The sequence below is a fragment of the Lepisma saccharinum genome, chromosome 1 (genome assembly GCF_977018435.1).
Source record: "Lepisma saccharinum chromosome 1, izLepSacc3.1, whole genome shotgun sequence".
Taxonomy (NCBI): domain Eukaryota; kingdom Metazoa; phylum Arthropoda; class Insecta; order Zygentoma; family Lepismatidae; genus Lepisma; species Lepisma saccharinum.
Genome location: NC_139229.1, coordinates 172,158,485 through 172,174,991, shown reverse-complemented (window position 1 = coordinate 172,174,991; position 16,507 = coordinate 172,158,485). Strand labels below are relative to the sequence as shown.

The window sequence follows — 16,507 nt, the reverse complement described above, 5'->3', positions numbered from 1 at the left end:
GAGGTGAGCATGATGAAGATATAAGGGAAGGAGTTCCTAGAATGGGGCTGTCGGAACATATTATTGTGAAGGGACATAATATTAAGAAAAGGGAGGTTGGTCGGAATGAAAACACAAATTAGCAGGAATGTTTACGAGGCTGCATACATCTGCAAAGATAGGACCAAAAAATTAAATAGGGATGATGGAAATGTTGATGAGATTTGGATTAGGATGTTCAAAAGATGGGAAAAGCGTGAGTAAAATAAAATAGTTTTTCATGTCACCCCGGACGTAATTCGCGATGCTCTGGAAACCTGTGACTTTGAGTACGAAGTGACGTAAGCAGGTAGAGGGAGGGAAGGGGAAATTTGTGGGCGAGAGTAGAATCTGACAACTTCCTGCATTCTGCGAGAACAATCTGGAACCCTCATGGGCGTAAATGAACTGGTGTGTGTCTTTTAATTTTTCAAGTCGAATGTTCTTTTAAGAATGTCTTTTAAACTTTTGTGGTTTTACTTAGGGAGGAGGTATGGAATTTTCAACAGGTTCTGTTAAGAGTGTCTTTTAAACTTTTGTGGTTTTACTTAGCGATAGTAGGGGGTATGGAAGTTTTAACAGGTTTGGGCAAGTTTTAGGATTCCTTTTCTACCATAGTTATTCCTATATCCTTTATCCTTGTTTTTAATTCAATTTGACGTGGCTATGAGGCGATCTCGCTAGTCAAGAAGAAACCTGATGAAGGGAACAGTTGATTCCTGAAACGTTGTTTGGAAATTTTGCATACTCACTAATCGTAAGTAAAATAAATTTAGTATTTTTTAAATATTTTTTAGAATACTTATTATTCAGTAATTGTGAGTAATTCGCACAAACACAAGATATGAGTACATGCATTGAGTGACAGCAACCAACATTCCTTCCGTGATAACGAACAGCAGGGCAGAGGAAAGGTTACGCTCTGGTTCAAGATCTGAGACACACAGATCATTGGACGGATCTTCATAGACGACCATCTCACAGAAATGACATAGGTGGAAATGTTGCAGGACCTTGTCATGCCGTTGGTAGTGAATGGGGGAGAGCTTCCACATTTTTCCGCATGGTGGTATGTTTCCACATTTCACTCACCAAGGGCGAAACTGTCTTGATTTTCAATTTCTAGGATCGTGGATTAGATGACAGGGTTCTGTGGAATGACCACCACAGTGTCCTGACCCCCAAAGTTCTACCTGTGGGGCTATGTGAAGGTGCAAGTGTATAAGGTGAAGATTGTCAGCATGGCACATCTTAGGCAAAGAATCACCGAGGCTTGTGTATCCACAATGCTGGAGAAGTGCAGGCTGTTCAATGTGATAAGATGCAATGCCTACTGATATTAAAAATTATAGATACTTGAGTTTGAACTCCAATTAAAAATTAACCAGTAGACCTACATAAAAACTAGTTACATCGTACACAGAATTAAATAATCTAAATTTTGATGTAACTTGTTTTTATGTAGGTCTCTCATTTTTAATTGGGAGTCCAAACTTCTTAGTATCTATAATTTTTAATCCGACAGTACATATGTGTATCTGGAATGACGGTCATATTGAATATATGTTGTGGTTCTAGTGAAGTGCCTATGTATGGGGTCTTTTGATCCACCCTGTAGTTTGACAACAACAAATTTAAAGCTTCACTTCTCTATTTCTAGAAAACATAATTTTTCATTGTTACACAAACAAAAACTAATATGAACAAAATATCAAAATCAAGAAGAAAGGCTTCACACTAAAGCTATCAGTATAAAAAAAATATTTTGCATAAGCAAACACAAGACAAACAGCATTTGATATGGACAGAGACCTTTCATGTGAAGGACTTATCCATTGTTGTCACTGTTTTTCAAGCATTCTCTATGGTAAGAGTTATACTACCAAAACATTTTTTTTCCGGGAAAGGACATTTTTCACATGCAGAATAAGTAAATTCCTATTCTTTTTCAGGATTTCCAGACTGGTAAGACACCCTGTTATTTTAACTATGTTAATATTAATAACTGAAAAAGTAGTAAATATATGAAGGTGTAAGTGAAATATATAAATGATTATTTACTGTACACTATCATATGGGTTTGTGTATTGAATGCCAAAAAAATATGATAAATGCACAGGTACGGAGAAAAAGTGTAAGGAAAAAATATATAAATCCACACCACAGACATTGTAGCATTTTTTATAAAATAAAATGCAAAACTTTCCAGGAACTGGAAGTAGGTACTCATACAAAGTAAGTAAAAGATGTGCACGCAACTTTGAGGATAGATGGTCTCCTACTTGTAAAATCATAGTTATTCTTAGAAACTCCCTTACTGAAAATTCTCCCAATGCTGGGTTTTTCATTAGTTTTAATAGGGTTATAGCTATCTTACAATTTAGTTTGTACTTTATTGTTAGGAATAAAATATAACTATATTAATGTTAGTTTATGAAATGAATAATTCTGCCTACCCCCTTTCTTCATTTGAAGGAATAGGATTGGTACATTTCTGTTTGTTGTACTTTGCTACATATGCACATTGTTTGAATGGAGCTGATTTGTCCTCCAGAATATGCCTGTCAAATACAAATAATGGAATTGAAAAAAAATTATGAAACAAAAGTATAAAAAGATGTATTATTTCATCAAACCATAAAATAAAATACATTAGCATGCAAACTGAAGAAAAGCAGCACATTTTTACAAAAACTAAAAATTTAAAAACATGTTTAAATCAAACATACCAATTGCAACAAACTGACTGTTTATTATAATACAATTAATACTTCTGAATGTCATTCTCAGATATCATTGCCTTGAATATATAATACGTTATTAATAACAATGGAAGTAAGAAAAATGTTTAGAAAGAATCATAAATTAATCACAGTAAAAAAATGGCAAATTTGAAACGGGATATATTTTTATAAGAATTATATTGGTAGTAGTGCATATGGGTCAGGGAAATTTCTGACTGTTTCCTTAGTTAAGAGTGGCAAAGCATGAATTTTTCAACACGGCATGCACTGATATTTGTTCTGAATATGGAAGTTTGTATATTTTTAGCATTTACTTATATAACAGGCTTTATATAATTATTAATATTAAATGAAAGGCATCGACTGACAAAGTGCAGGTGCACCAAGGAGGTTAAATGAAGAAGAAAAAAAAAGATAAAGTGTTCCCCTGTGCTTAGCACCACGCCATGAAGGCGTATACGGGGTGTGGGGGTAACGCCCCACACTTTCTTGATCCGGTCGTGAGTTAAATGAACTTTTCTATACATAGGAAAGAAGGCTGATTTTCTTTTTCTCCAACAACCACTTGATACTTAGAAAATTGTTAAAAACTGCCTATTTGATTTTATAATTTTACACTTTTCTGAACAATCCATTCTTTTTCTTACTTTGTTATACGAGAGAAAGTCCGAAAATAAGTCCCCCCCCCCCTCAGTTTTGCCAGGGAAATCGTACAGCAATGGGGGAAACCAGGCCGTGTTGGAACTCAACAGACACCCATACACCAGTGGGTGAAGTATGACCGCGATCCAACAGATGGCGTGAGGGTAGTGCATGCAAACGAGGGGAGGTGCCTCTCAGATGTGGCCCGCCAGATATGGAGAGAAGGTGCATGTTGAATTCGTGGTCAAAGGAGGAAGTGAGAGCGGTTGTCCGGTATGAATGGGCACGTGGAGTATCGGGAGCAGAAATTCATAACCGCCTAGTGGAAGTGTATGGGCCAGAAGTTATGTCAAAACAAATGAAGGCCGCATCAATGGAGTGTAAACATTCGTCCGGAAGAAGATCAAGACAACTCCCTCGGCAGGTAAGGTGCTTCTCACAGTTTTTTGGGATGCCCATGGTGTTTTATTGCTGGACTTTTTGGAACAAGGAACCATCAACGCTGCACGTTACTGTCACACCCTGTCCAAATTGAAGCAAGCTATTCGGCGTAGGTAGCCTGGCCTTCTCACATCTGCCTTGCTGTTGTTGGATGACAATGCGAAACCGCACTCGGCGAGGGCTACGCAACACAATCTTGCAACCTTTGGTTGGGAGCGCATTACCCATCTGCCGTACAGTCCCGATCTCGCGCCGAGTGACTTCCATCTGTTTCCGGCTTTGAAGAAGGCTCTCGGAGGAAGCTGCTTTGGAAGCAATGCTGAGGTGACACATTTCGTGCAACACTTCTTCCATATACAGGACACTCATTTTTTCCAAGAGGGTTTTTTGAAGCTTATCAAACAGTATGACAAATGTCTGAATGTCCGGGGTTCCTATGTGGAAAAATAAAGTAAGTATGCTATTCCTTTTCTCAATTAAGTTTTTTGCTTTTCCTTCCCATCTCTGTCCAGTCGCCAGGGGAAACTTATTTTCAGACTCTCCCTCGTACATGCATGAGCGTCAAAGAATAAGAATCTCATCTGCGTTTGAAACATACCCCTCATATATTCTATGCCTGGAAAAATTTCAGTAATATTGATTTGATTTATTACTTCACTTTTCTGCCACTTTTCACTAATCCTGAAGATGAGGATGATATGATGGAATTGATAAAGGAACACCCCCACCCAGGCCAGAATTCAAACCTGGGACCCCTGGCATCGTAGTGCACTGTGCTAACTAATACAGTATCGATTTGTGCGAGATACAGAGAGATAATCCAGCTTCTACTGGCAATGATCCATGTTTCTGCCCATCATGCATTTTCACAACTAAGTTGAATTTGTCAGTTTTATCCACAATAATGTCCAAATGAAATACGGAAAGGTATATGGGTTCCCAGTCATTTTACCAAATCAATTTTGATTTTTTCCACATATTTTCAAAACAACCTGTGACAATTAAGGGTTAAGGGGGGAAGGGGGGCAAGGGATAAAAATTCAAATATTTCCACAATTAAGCAGAATTTCTGAAAGCCAAAATGCTCAGACAGTGATCTTGTAATTCCCTCCAAATTTGATCCATCCAACATCCATAGGCCAATCCTAGAAGCGAATTTCCAGATACTGTTCTGTAAGTAAGCTGGCAACACTGCTGCTCTTATGCAATGTTATTTTTTGGCCAAGAAGTATCAGTCCATTTTCAACGAAACTTTACAAAGTTGTAGAAATGTATCACTGCTACATACTATTTTTTTTCATTCACTTCAGTCTATTAGGGGGAGAGGGGGCACAGGGGCATATGCCATTTTTTTAATCTCAATTTTCTTCTTCTTCCTTTGACACAAAGTATTAGGAGGGAAAATGTATAAATTTTAACTCCCCGAAAAGCCCTGAATTTCTCAGATTTTTTCAAGTATTTCAGGTCAGTTAAAACCCTGGGCTTCCGATCACAAAAATTCATAGAAATTGGATGCTCAATAATATCTAAACCAGGGCTGGATTAAGGTGGGTGCTATTGATGCTGCAGCATTAGGCCCATTCCTGAAATAGGCCCAGATGAAAACAGACGAGAATTTTCCAGAAGCTGAACAGTTTTCTTTTGCTATATTAACCTGAAAATAAATCTTAGAATGAAATTTGGAGGCCCAATTTCGGACGCCTAGACACAGCGTTATTTATTATACGGTTACTATTATTCTTTGTGCTGTGACGTAACAATAACGTCGTCGTGTTTATTGTTCACTGAAGATTTCAAGCATCAGGTTCAATTTAGTCTTAATCCAGCCCTGATCTAAACTTTACCATCGTCCAAGCATTTTCGTTTACCACAACTTTCGACATGCTTTCTTGCATTTACAAATAACACATTTACGGTAGCAAGGTAATGATGATCCTCTTTGTCGCATAACATCTCTTGTATTTTTTTGCAGTGCCAGTGCAGCACAAAAACAACTGATTTTGAGCTCTTGAACATGTTTACTCACACAAGTCAACACAAACAACAATATGTATATACTTTCGTCACAGTGGAAACGACTCTTTACAAGTTAACTTACATATCTCTTCCTAGGTATTTGGAACTCAAGATGGTGGTACACGAATAAGGGTATGTAGATTTTTTAAAATCTTTTCATGACTATGTTATTATTTTGAGAGTTTTACAATGCTCAAATATAAAGTAGCAAGAATGAAGATGCATGTTTAGTCTCAAACCATATAAAAATATGACTTAAAATAGCTTAAACAAACCTTAGAATCAGCTTTCATCTAACATCTGTATGATATACGAGTTGTGCCCTAATACTTTACTTTATTTTGAACTGGTCTGACTACATAGAATTTTGGTATGGTACAATACCATACTCTCAAAGAAAGCAACTGCAATTCTGTAACCATCTTACCTTATACAAAAGGCATAGCCATTAAGGCGATGTTGCTTGCAAAGTTTATTAGAATAAGAGCACAAAGGTTTATTATCTACTGGGCTGAAATGGATATGTTTCCCTTCAAACATCCTGTACCTGATTCTCCGTTTCCATTTGGCTGCAATCCATTAAAGGCTTGTCTACAAAAATACAAATGAAAAAACAATTAGTCAATGAAAAATGACCTTCTTATGAAACCAAAAATATATTCCAAGAAATAATACATTATTAATTAAATAAGAAAATAATACATTTCAGGGTAATATTTCCATGTGCCTGTGTGTGTAATACTTATTAGTTATGGTAAAAAATATACCTAAACCTAGGGATGTGCCGAAGCCGATTACAGATGTATGAAAATCGGCCGAAATTGACACATCGGTATCGGAATCGGCAAAAATCCGATATTTAAACCGGTACAAATTATACTAGAGTTTTTACCTGCTAATAAGTTTTATATTCTAGTTTTGTAAGATTTATTGAAAATTTGGTTATGATTCGTCATTATTGTAGAGTTTTTGTAATAAAATTATTGCAAACTCATTCAGAGGATCAACCTAACTATAAATCGGAAATAAAACAGTACATTGCTGAACCAGGATCTGCTGTTGTATTGGAAATTCAAAAATGAATATTCAAACCTGAAGCAAGTCCTGAGAAAATACTTGGGCATACCTGCTGCATCAGTATTCAGTGATCGAGTGTTCAGTGTTGCTGAACAGATTTGTGATAAGAGAAGAGGTAGGTTACTTCCTGAAGTGCTTCCAAATCTCGTGTTTCTGAAGTTGAATCTGGCATAACAGGAATTCATTTTGCATTTCAAAGAACTGCTTGTGTACTAATGTTTAATCTCTTGAGAATCAATGTTCTTCTTAAAGGTTCACATAACATTTTGTAGATGCAAATGTACATTCGCATCTCTTGAGAATATATATGTATATACATATGATATGCAATAGAAATGTACATAGCAAATTTATTTTTGTCATGCTGAAAATAACATCCCATTTCTGTTTAATAATCTTATGTATTGGAATCGGTAAATATCGGCATCGGTATCGGTTCCAAAAATTATCGGCGAGAACATCGGCATCGGTAAATTTTCAGCTTCGTCACATCCCTACCTAAACCCAATACACAGCTCCCTGAAGAGCACTGAAAGAATTTACAGCTACACCTGTATGGAGAAACTATAATGTGCCTGTTACACATCTGACTGCGATAATAAGGATGGTGTTAAGGGGCAGATTTTTGCATATTTGCCTTATTTGTGAGTGTTCAATGGATTACATATTTACGCATGTATAACGCACACCCTGGTTTTTGTGGGGAAAAGCAACAAACAATTATATCTCGTATGTAATGTGAGGTACAATTCAGGTACAAGAAGTGGCTCTCTTAGTTGTAGGTTGTAAAGCTGTCGCTATGCCAATCAAGAACAAATGACATCATACCTATTCAAAGAGTCTCCTGTTGCTATGTGGACCAAGAGGAGAATTTCATCTTGTGCATACAATGAGTCACCGACCCACACCACCTCCACCTCTTCATCCACTGTGTTTAGCATCCCAAAGCTTTCATTTCAGTAACCACCTTATTTATTCTGTAGTAGAAGAAAGCGAGATCAAAATTATGTTATGAATTTGCAGCACTCAGGAAGATATTTTCTATTATTTCTCGCCCAATAAATACTGTTGATACACATCCCGTGTGACGGGAGGTACATGCTCGAATTCTGCCAGAACGGCTCAGTGCCGCTTTTCTCGGTGTTGCAAAACGTTCAGTTACAAAGTGAAAAATCATGGAATGACCATTCATTTTTGTAGTGTTTTCTTAAAAATTATTATTAATCCAACCCGGTAATTTGTATTTGCAATTGTTGATATATACGTGTTATATGAAGTGACATAGTGAAAACAACTGTGGTTTTAATGTTGGCTGTCCGAATTATTCCGTGCATCACAGTTTCTGGGGGCAAACATTTTTGGAAAAAATGCACATTATACATGAGTAAATACGGTAATTCATTTCACTCAATTTGGAATACTCTGGTGATGCTTTATGTTACATGTACTTGCATATATACTGGAACTGTTTTTCTTAAAGTTTGCATCATTCCCCTTTGTCACAAGAAAATAACACCCTAACCATGGATCATTGCATCCCCTATAAATTGAAATATGTCATTAGGATTGGGGGGGGGAGGGATGCTCTGTCGAGAATTTCAGGGCTCTGTAAACTCTATGCTAAGGTGTAAAAAAAAATGCACAGTGCTTTGTGGGGTTGTTCATATAAATTTACTTTTATCTTACATAGCTTAAGCAGCTTAATCATCATTTTCTGACTGTGTTGGACAGGTTGTTGTGAATATTTGTGAAATTCTTAGTAGTAGAGCAGACAAGGCTGACCTTCGCTAACAAATAAAACATTTCTAATTCCTAAAACACAAATAACAGATATGCAATATTTTCACTGTCCATGGCAAGAAATTATGCTAGTCAACCAACCACGAAATGTGGGTCTATAGATGGGAGTTCATTCAAATCTTTGAGTTAACATGGATAGTGACATGGTATGTTTCAGGGGGGTATTGGAAAGGTCATAAAGTGCTCGTACTTGAACACACATATACACATATTTTACAGTACTTTTAGAAACATTTAGTGCATATTTTGACCTCTTTTTAATGCATATAAATCTCCTCCCAGTTATAATACTGAGTTATTTTTAGCATAATTAATTTCAGAGTTGAGGTGATAAACAGCCACAGCATATCAGATTAAATCATCTTTATTGTTTATTGGTGTTGAAATGCCATAACACAGATAAACAAATAGATATTCATTTATTTGCATTTGATAAGTTTACACTACTCCTCTACCTCTTTTGGTAAATTACAATGAGAATTAAGGTAACGGTTCAGATTGTTTTATGATTTTTTTAAAATTCTCCTAGCAGGAAGATAAATTATTGTAGAATTTTGGCAATCATTTCTCATGAAATTTGAACCTTCCTTAAAGTAAAGAGCACTGTTTGGATTTCGAAAAAAAAAGTTATTTATGTTGAAAAAAAACAACTTACAAATTACCTTACGCAAGCATGTGCGCTTCCCATGGACACTGTATTTTCCGTTGATAACCAACTGTAAGTATCGTAGACTAGTGGGAACTAATGTAGAAGTAAATCGGAACCTTAGTACAATGCATTTAGGGACTTTATTTTAATGCCAAGAAAACCAAACCTGGACTGCCTAAACTAAGTACGAGAGCATATATTGAACAAAATCTTAAGTAATCGCTAAAACTCCGCAGTGTGTGTTAACAGAACTAAATCGAAATCGAACCACGTTAAAATTGCATTCCTAGCATGATGAAATCGCAATAAAGCAAAAAGAACTTGGGCTAGAATTAATAATGAATAACAGGAATTGAAAGATATAAAGCAATACAATATATGAATAGACTTGAGACTCAAACTCAGAATTTTCAGTGCAGACATTTTGAGCAAAGCACTCACTGGGATTGGCCAATGAAGCAGCAGAATTTCATCAAGTATTCTATACATCCTGCACTGGATTCTAGTTACTTGCTGGGGACAGGTCACAGGAGGCCACTGTACCAAAATTACTAAGTTAATGACCAACCATAACATTGCCTTATGTTGATTACATTGCTATGCTTTTTCAAGCAGACTCTCCATATTTAAAGTGAAATAGTGAAGAGAGTGGAATTAGAGCCATCCCAGCCACATGTCATGCATACTCATAACTGTAGACTTACACAAAATTTAACCCTTGTTTCATGTAGTACTATGAGGAAACAAAATGTAACTGCAACCTGAATTCCGATTGCGTAATTACAATATCATCATTATGTGCATACATTTGCTTTATTAATTGAATTACATGTCAATAAAGCAACATACTGAACAAACTTGCAGTCTTTTGTGCAGAATGATTTTTCCATCCTGCTCTTATATGCTAAGTGACTGGGTAAGGGAAGCCAGGTTTGGTGTTATGTTTCTGTATGCTTATAGTATTGTACTTTGTGTACATTTTCATTGAGCTAGCCTTGTTTGTTTGTTTACCTAACTTCCCTTCCTCTCCTGCAGGTGTATGCATTTTCCACAATGAAGAAAAACATTTCACACTGTGTAGTCACTTGCACAATGTACTTTCATGATATGTTTTCTGTACATTAACAGGCATTTTTTTTTATTCCACTTAGTCAAAACATACTCCTGTATTCATTTTCGATATTCTTAATACATTCCTCATTCCCTTCTATAACTTGTAAAAATCATCATACAATCGATACTTAGGTTAACTTAGCAAATGATAATTAATTTGATTCAATGAGCAAATGCTGACATTAATCATATACTAAAATAACTTAATTGACCTTTGCTTCTACGGAGCATAATGTATGTATTTCTGGCATAAAACTAAAAGTTTAACTAGTAGGTATGCATAACTGACACATTCACATGAAAGATGCAATTTTCAACAGCATGTAGAGGGCATCAAGATGGAAAAAAATATTATTGCAACGTATTGATTATTGATGTCTAGTTTCAATGCTACGAGCCTTAGAAACACACTCCAGTATAAATGCATTCATTATAATTGCTCATCCAGCTCACTGTTAATTAAAAAATGGTATCATTAGTGGGAAGGAGGAGGATATAGGTCCACAACACCAAGTGCAAGTGTGTTGGGTGACAAGAAGATTGCCACTCGTCTATGCCAGGTTAAAACATACTGCATTCTCATGTTTAAAGATTTCCCTGACTTTCTTAAACATACCACTGATTTTCCTTTACCTCTATCTTTAGGCTTTCCATGACTAATTTTCATTTGTCTGACTCTCCAGATTGGGGACATTTCGTAGAACATTTGTGAATAGCAGCAACTTGTCTGGACTCCCACATTGTGTACATTTACATTCATCCTTTATATAGGCATTACTTTCTCCTTTTCTCTCACTACCATTATGTATATAAAGGAAAATATGTTACAAAAGCTTTCACATTTCTTTCCGAAAAGCACACACACACATAAATATGACTTACCTCATGTCCCCTTTGAATGCTGTTAAAGTTTCAATTTAAACAAGACAGAAAAACAAAGAGAAATAAAAAATAACTCATCATAGCATTAGGGAATATATATGTTATATATAAAATTCTTGAAGCTTTCCTGGCGGCGAATACTGAAGAGGTTTTCTCGGGCAACTTCACCCTGACTTATCTCTGCACTTCAATCCCTGAAGATGAGAGTGAAGTTAGCTCTCGAAAGCTCGGAAGCCTATCCGGAAATCACCTGGCTGAATGCCTGAGAAAACCTCTTCAATGTTATACATATCTTATTTAAAAAAGACTATATTCTAAATTTGTAATTATTACTACTATTAGTATTACTACTCATAAAAAATTTTCTTTACCAAAGTGTTCCATCACTGAGGCCCCTTTATGCTGTTTATGAAGCAATAAAGTTATATGTAGAGCCGAGATGATACCATTATTTCCATTCAAACACTGCACATATGTGACTACTGGGTTGAAGCCCAGAGGAAAACACCTATGTGACAGCACACTAAGTCCTACTGATGCCGTAAAATATTTATAATTTCAGGTGAGATAATAATTTTATCACAAAATCAATACATCTCTACAATGTTGTTCCAAAAATAATAAAAATTATATATTTTGCGAACTGCACAAGATTCTGGAAAAGTATCAGGCAGTACTGGTGATTAAATTACAACCGATTCCTTCCAGTAGTGTTTAGTGATACATTTTTGTCAGCTCAGGCCTAGTTACATATAATGAACACCCACTGAAAATGTACACAGTAGTTGAACATTGAAAAGAAGAAAAAAAAAACAGTCTTCAACATGCAATAAAGAATGGAAAACTGGTAGCTATTAGGTTCGTTTAGATGTCCTGAAAGTGTGTTTCTTTTAAAGTTTGTTTGTTTGTACCTGAATAACATTTTCCATTCAAACACTGCACATATATGCTTCCTGGGCTGCTGCCCAGAGGAAGATGCACGCTGGAAAATTTAGGATACACGTATACATAGGCACCGACTCCAAGGGGCTTGAGCCTCCCCAATGTTAACGATGGGGGGGGGGGGCAGAGCCCCCCAAATAATTTTGCTTAAGAGGATCTAATGTATTATTTTGCTTCTCTTGTAAAGTTTACTCTGAATTGTGCCACATGAACAACTTTAAATACACATTACAAACGTTCTAGACCATCAACTTGGGGAGGGGGGGGGAGGGCTGAGACAGCTAAACCATCAACTTTGGGGGGAGCTATGGCCAGAGACAGCAAAACACATGACTTATTACTATATACTAAGTATATAATTATGAGTATTGTTAACATTTTTACTAAAAAGAGTTTCAAAAGAAGATGTGCCTGAACAAGGAGGGTGGATGGGACATTCGGGTTACAAATGGCTCTCACATGACATTCAGAACGAGATCATTGATATATTACGAACATCTGTTTTATGCTCCGTGGTAACAGATATTAAGAGTCGGGAATATTTTGCTATTATGGTTGACAAAACTTGTGACATATCCATACGTGAACAATTTACATTTTGCATTCGAACTGTAAATGAAAATTTTAACATTTTTAAGGAATTCATGGGCTTTTACGAGATTCCCAAAACTTACAAAAGGGAGGGAGTGAGTCATTCATTAATTTATTTCAGTGATCAGAGCCCCCCCCAATAATTTTGACACGTGCGCGCGCGCGCGCGGGTGTGTGTGTGTGTGTGTGTGTGTGTGTGTGTGTGTGTGTGTGTGTGTGTGTGTGTGTGTGTGTGTGTGTGTGTGTGTGTGTGTGTGTGTGTGTGTGTGTGTGTGTGTGTGTGTGTGTGTGTGTGTGTGTGTGTGTGTGTGTGTGTGTGTGTGTGTGTGTGTGTGTGTGTGTGTGTGTGTGTGTGTGTGTGTGTGTGTGTGTGTGTGTGTGTGTGTGTGTGTGTGTGTGTGTGTGTGTGTGTGTGTGTGTGTGTGTGTGTGTGTGTGTGTGTGTGTGTGTGTGTGTGTGTGTGTGTGTGTGTGTGTGTGTGTGTGTGTGTGTGTGTGTGTGTGTGTGTGTGTGTGTGTGTGTGTGTGTGTGTGTGTGTGTGTGTGTGTGTGTGTGTGTGTGTGTGTGTGTGTGTGTGTGTGTGTGTGTGTGTGTGTGTGTGTGTGTGTGTGTGTGTGTGTGTGTGTGTGTGTGTGTGTGTGTGTGTGTGTGTGTGTGTGTGTGTGTGTGTGTGTGTGTGTGTATATATATATATTGGATAAAAGCAAGGAGGGCCAAAAGGGCTAAGTAAAAATCAAATAAGGTAAAAGGAAACACTCACCGGACAGTAGGAAAATTCAAAATTTTCGCTAATTTATAGCATCATCGGTGTGAGAAGAAACAGAAGACGGAACTGGAAGTTGGGGTCCTGCAGAGTTGCCAGGTCCCCATTGAAGAAGAAGCGGTGCGTAGAACGAAAAAAACACTGTTTCGTCACCAGGCTCGTCGTAAACTGTGAGTGTGTAGGATGAGTTGGGAGGGAGGGCGGGAGGGTGGGTGAGGGTTGGGCATTACTGGGTGGCCTTGTTCAGGCCAGGTGGAGTGGTTGAACTCATGGCCGATATATAGGCCCTCTCCCATCTTTTGCGAACAGAGGTGTTGGCTGGTTGGGGTAGGAGGTGGATGATCGCTACCCGGAAGAAGTCGTTGAAACTGATGTTGTGGTGGTTGGTGTGGACGGCGACAGTGAAGTCAAGGTTGTGGGTGGAGGAGCGGTGGTTATTGATGCGGAGGTTGAGGGCCGTTGATGTTTCCCCCAGGTAAAAATCACCACAGATGTTGCAGGTGAGGATGTAGATAAGGTTTGAGGCATGGCAGGTCCCTTTGGGATGGAGGGTAAATTTGCCAGTGGCCGTGTGCACCTGAAGGGTGTGAGAAGTGATAAGGATGGGACAGGTCTTGCACCTGGGTCGGTTGCATTTATGGGCAGGGGGGTGTTGGATGTGTGGTGAAGGAGTGTTGTGGACCAGGATGTTTTGGAGGTTAGGGGGGCGTTTGAAAACCACCCTGGGTTTGTCGGGAAATATGTTTTTGGTTTCGGGATCACTGTGGAGGATTGGGAGAAGAGAGTGCAGTGTGTGCCTGATTTTGTTGAGGTGGGGATGATATTGGGTGATGAGTGCAGGTGGGTTGGTGGCAGCAGGTTTCTTGGTGGTAGTGGTATGTGAGGCAGCTCGTGATATTTGCTTGGTGACCAGGATGGAGGGATATCCACGGTTAACCAGGGCCTGGTGTAGGCGGAGGTTATAATTCTGGCGGGAGGTGGGTGAAGTGTTCAGGCGCTCGCTGTCCCCTGAAGGCCAGAGAGAATGGAATTGCTTTTTTGGTGTGGAACGGGTGGGAGCTGGAGAAGTGTAGGTATTGCATGTGGTTGGTGGGTTTTATGTGGATGGAGGTAGTCAGGTGTCCTCCCTCGATGTGCACGTCCACATCCAGGAAGGTGATCTGGTTGGGGGAGTGTGTCCAGGTGAATTTTAGGGAACGGAAGTGGTTAAGTTGGTCCAGGAAGGCTGACAAGGATGGTTCTCCATGTGTCCAGAGCATGAAGATGTCGTCGATGAAGCGGAGCCAGAGGAGGGGTTGGAGGGGTTGGGTAGCCAAAAACTCTTGCTCAAGTTGGCCCATGAAGAGGTTTGCATAGGATGGGGCCATTCTGGTACCCATGGCTGTACCTCGGATCTGTAGGAAATTTTGGTTTTCGAAGGTGAAGTTGTTACAAGTGAGGACAAGGTGGGCTAGGTGGGTCAGGAAGTTGGTGCTGGGGTTGTGAGGTTTGGGTCTGCTATTGAGATAGAATTCTATGGAGCGGAGGCCATGGGAGCGAGGTATGTTGGTGTAGAGGGAAGTGACATCAATGGTGGCAAGGATGGTATTTGGGGGCAATGGCGGGAGGGTGCTGATTTTCTGGAGGAAGTGGTTGGTGTCACGGAGGTAGGAGGGCAGAGCTTTCACAAGAGGCTGGAGATGGGAGTCAACAAAGGCTGAGATTCGTTCTGTAGGTGAGTTATAGCTGGACACAATGGGTCTGCCAGGGTTGCCAGGTTTGTGGATTTTGGGCAATAGATAGAAGGTGGGGGTGCGGGGATTGTCGGGTATTAACATGGCGGTGGTACGAGCTGTTAGGCCTTCAGGTGGGCCGCGGGTGTGGATGAAGTCCCGGATTTTGGTGAGGTGTTCGGCGGATAGGTCAACTGTGGTGGGTTTGTAGGTGGAGGGGTCAGCCAGCTGGCGGTTGGCTTCCGCCAGGTAGTCTTGAGAGTTCAAGACCACCGTGGTGGACCCCTTGTCAGCTGGGAGGATTTTGATGTTGTGGTTGTTGCGGAGGTCTCTGAGAGCTTTCTGTTGGGGGGGATTGAGGTTAGGTTGGTTGTGAAAGTTATTTAAGAATGAGCTGTCAGAGGTGGTGGAAATGACGGCAGTGATGTATCTTTCCAAGGGGTGGTTGGTGGGCAGGGGGGGTGGATCTTGGGAGGAGGGGGGGGGTAAATTGAAGGAGGCTCGGGTGGGTTTCACTGGTAGTGGTTTGGAGTATATATATATATATATATATTACTCCTCTATCCTATACTGGCAATGACTAGGGATGGCCAAAAATCCAGATAACTGATATGGTACCTGGATTTCAAATTATCTGATATCCATTTTGGATGCAGTGGATAATATGGATAATCAGAATATCCTGATCAAACAGATTTGATGAAGAAATTGTGGAAAATACACACACTGAAATATGAAAATGACAAATAAAAGAATTTCTGGATAGCCCAGAAATGATAAAACTGTCTGGATAATGCACACATTTGAATATCCACACATTTTGGATAATCCGAATATCCAGATATTTGGATATCTGAATATCCAATGTAGAGATAGAAAATTACTTGATATCAAGATTCATCCATCCCTAGCAATGACAATGGATGTAAAAAAGTTATGCCACACTAACCAAAAAAAACATTTCTGTCTCATCTAGTACTCATAGCATTTCAGCAAGTCGTGATAACTGATACCCTGTTGGGGAATGGGGGAGTGCAGGCAGTCGCATTAGTCCATAAAATACACCAAGTAAATTAAGAGCATTTAAATAATTACAGGCCATAAATTACTGACTACA

General features: G+C 38.8%; 1 protein-coding gene across 7 annotated transcripts in view; it reads right to left on the bottom strand.

The window, feature by feature from the left end:
* Positions 1 to 16,507, bottom strand: part of LOC146004004 (uncharacterized) — a 51,707-nt gene that overhangs the window by 21,072 nt on the left and 14,128 nt on the right. For 3 of the 7 annotated variants that reach the window (XM_083142574.1, XM_083142555.1, XM_083142565.1), the window contains exons 3-4: positions 6,289 to 6,452; positions 2,475 to 2,579 (exon numbers count right to left, since the gene is read on the bottom strand). In XM_083142574.1, coding sequence (XP_082998700.1) covers positions 2,475 to 2,579; positions 6,289 to 6,401 — 218 coding nt within the window. In that variant the 5' untranslated portion in view covers positions 6,402 to 6,452. Of the gene's footprint in view, positions 1 to 2,474; positions 2,580 to 6,288; positions 6,453 to 7,766; positions 7,916 to 16,507 lie in introns of all 7 variants that reach the window. The other 4 variants (XM_083142583.1, XM_083142600.1, XM_083142592.1 and 1 more) reach the window with 4 other exon arrangements.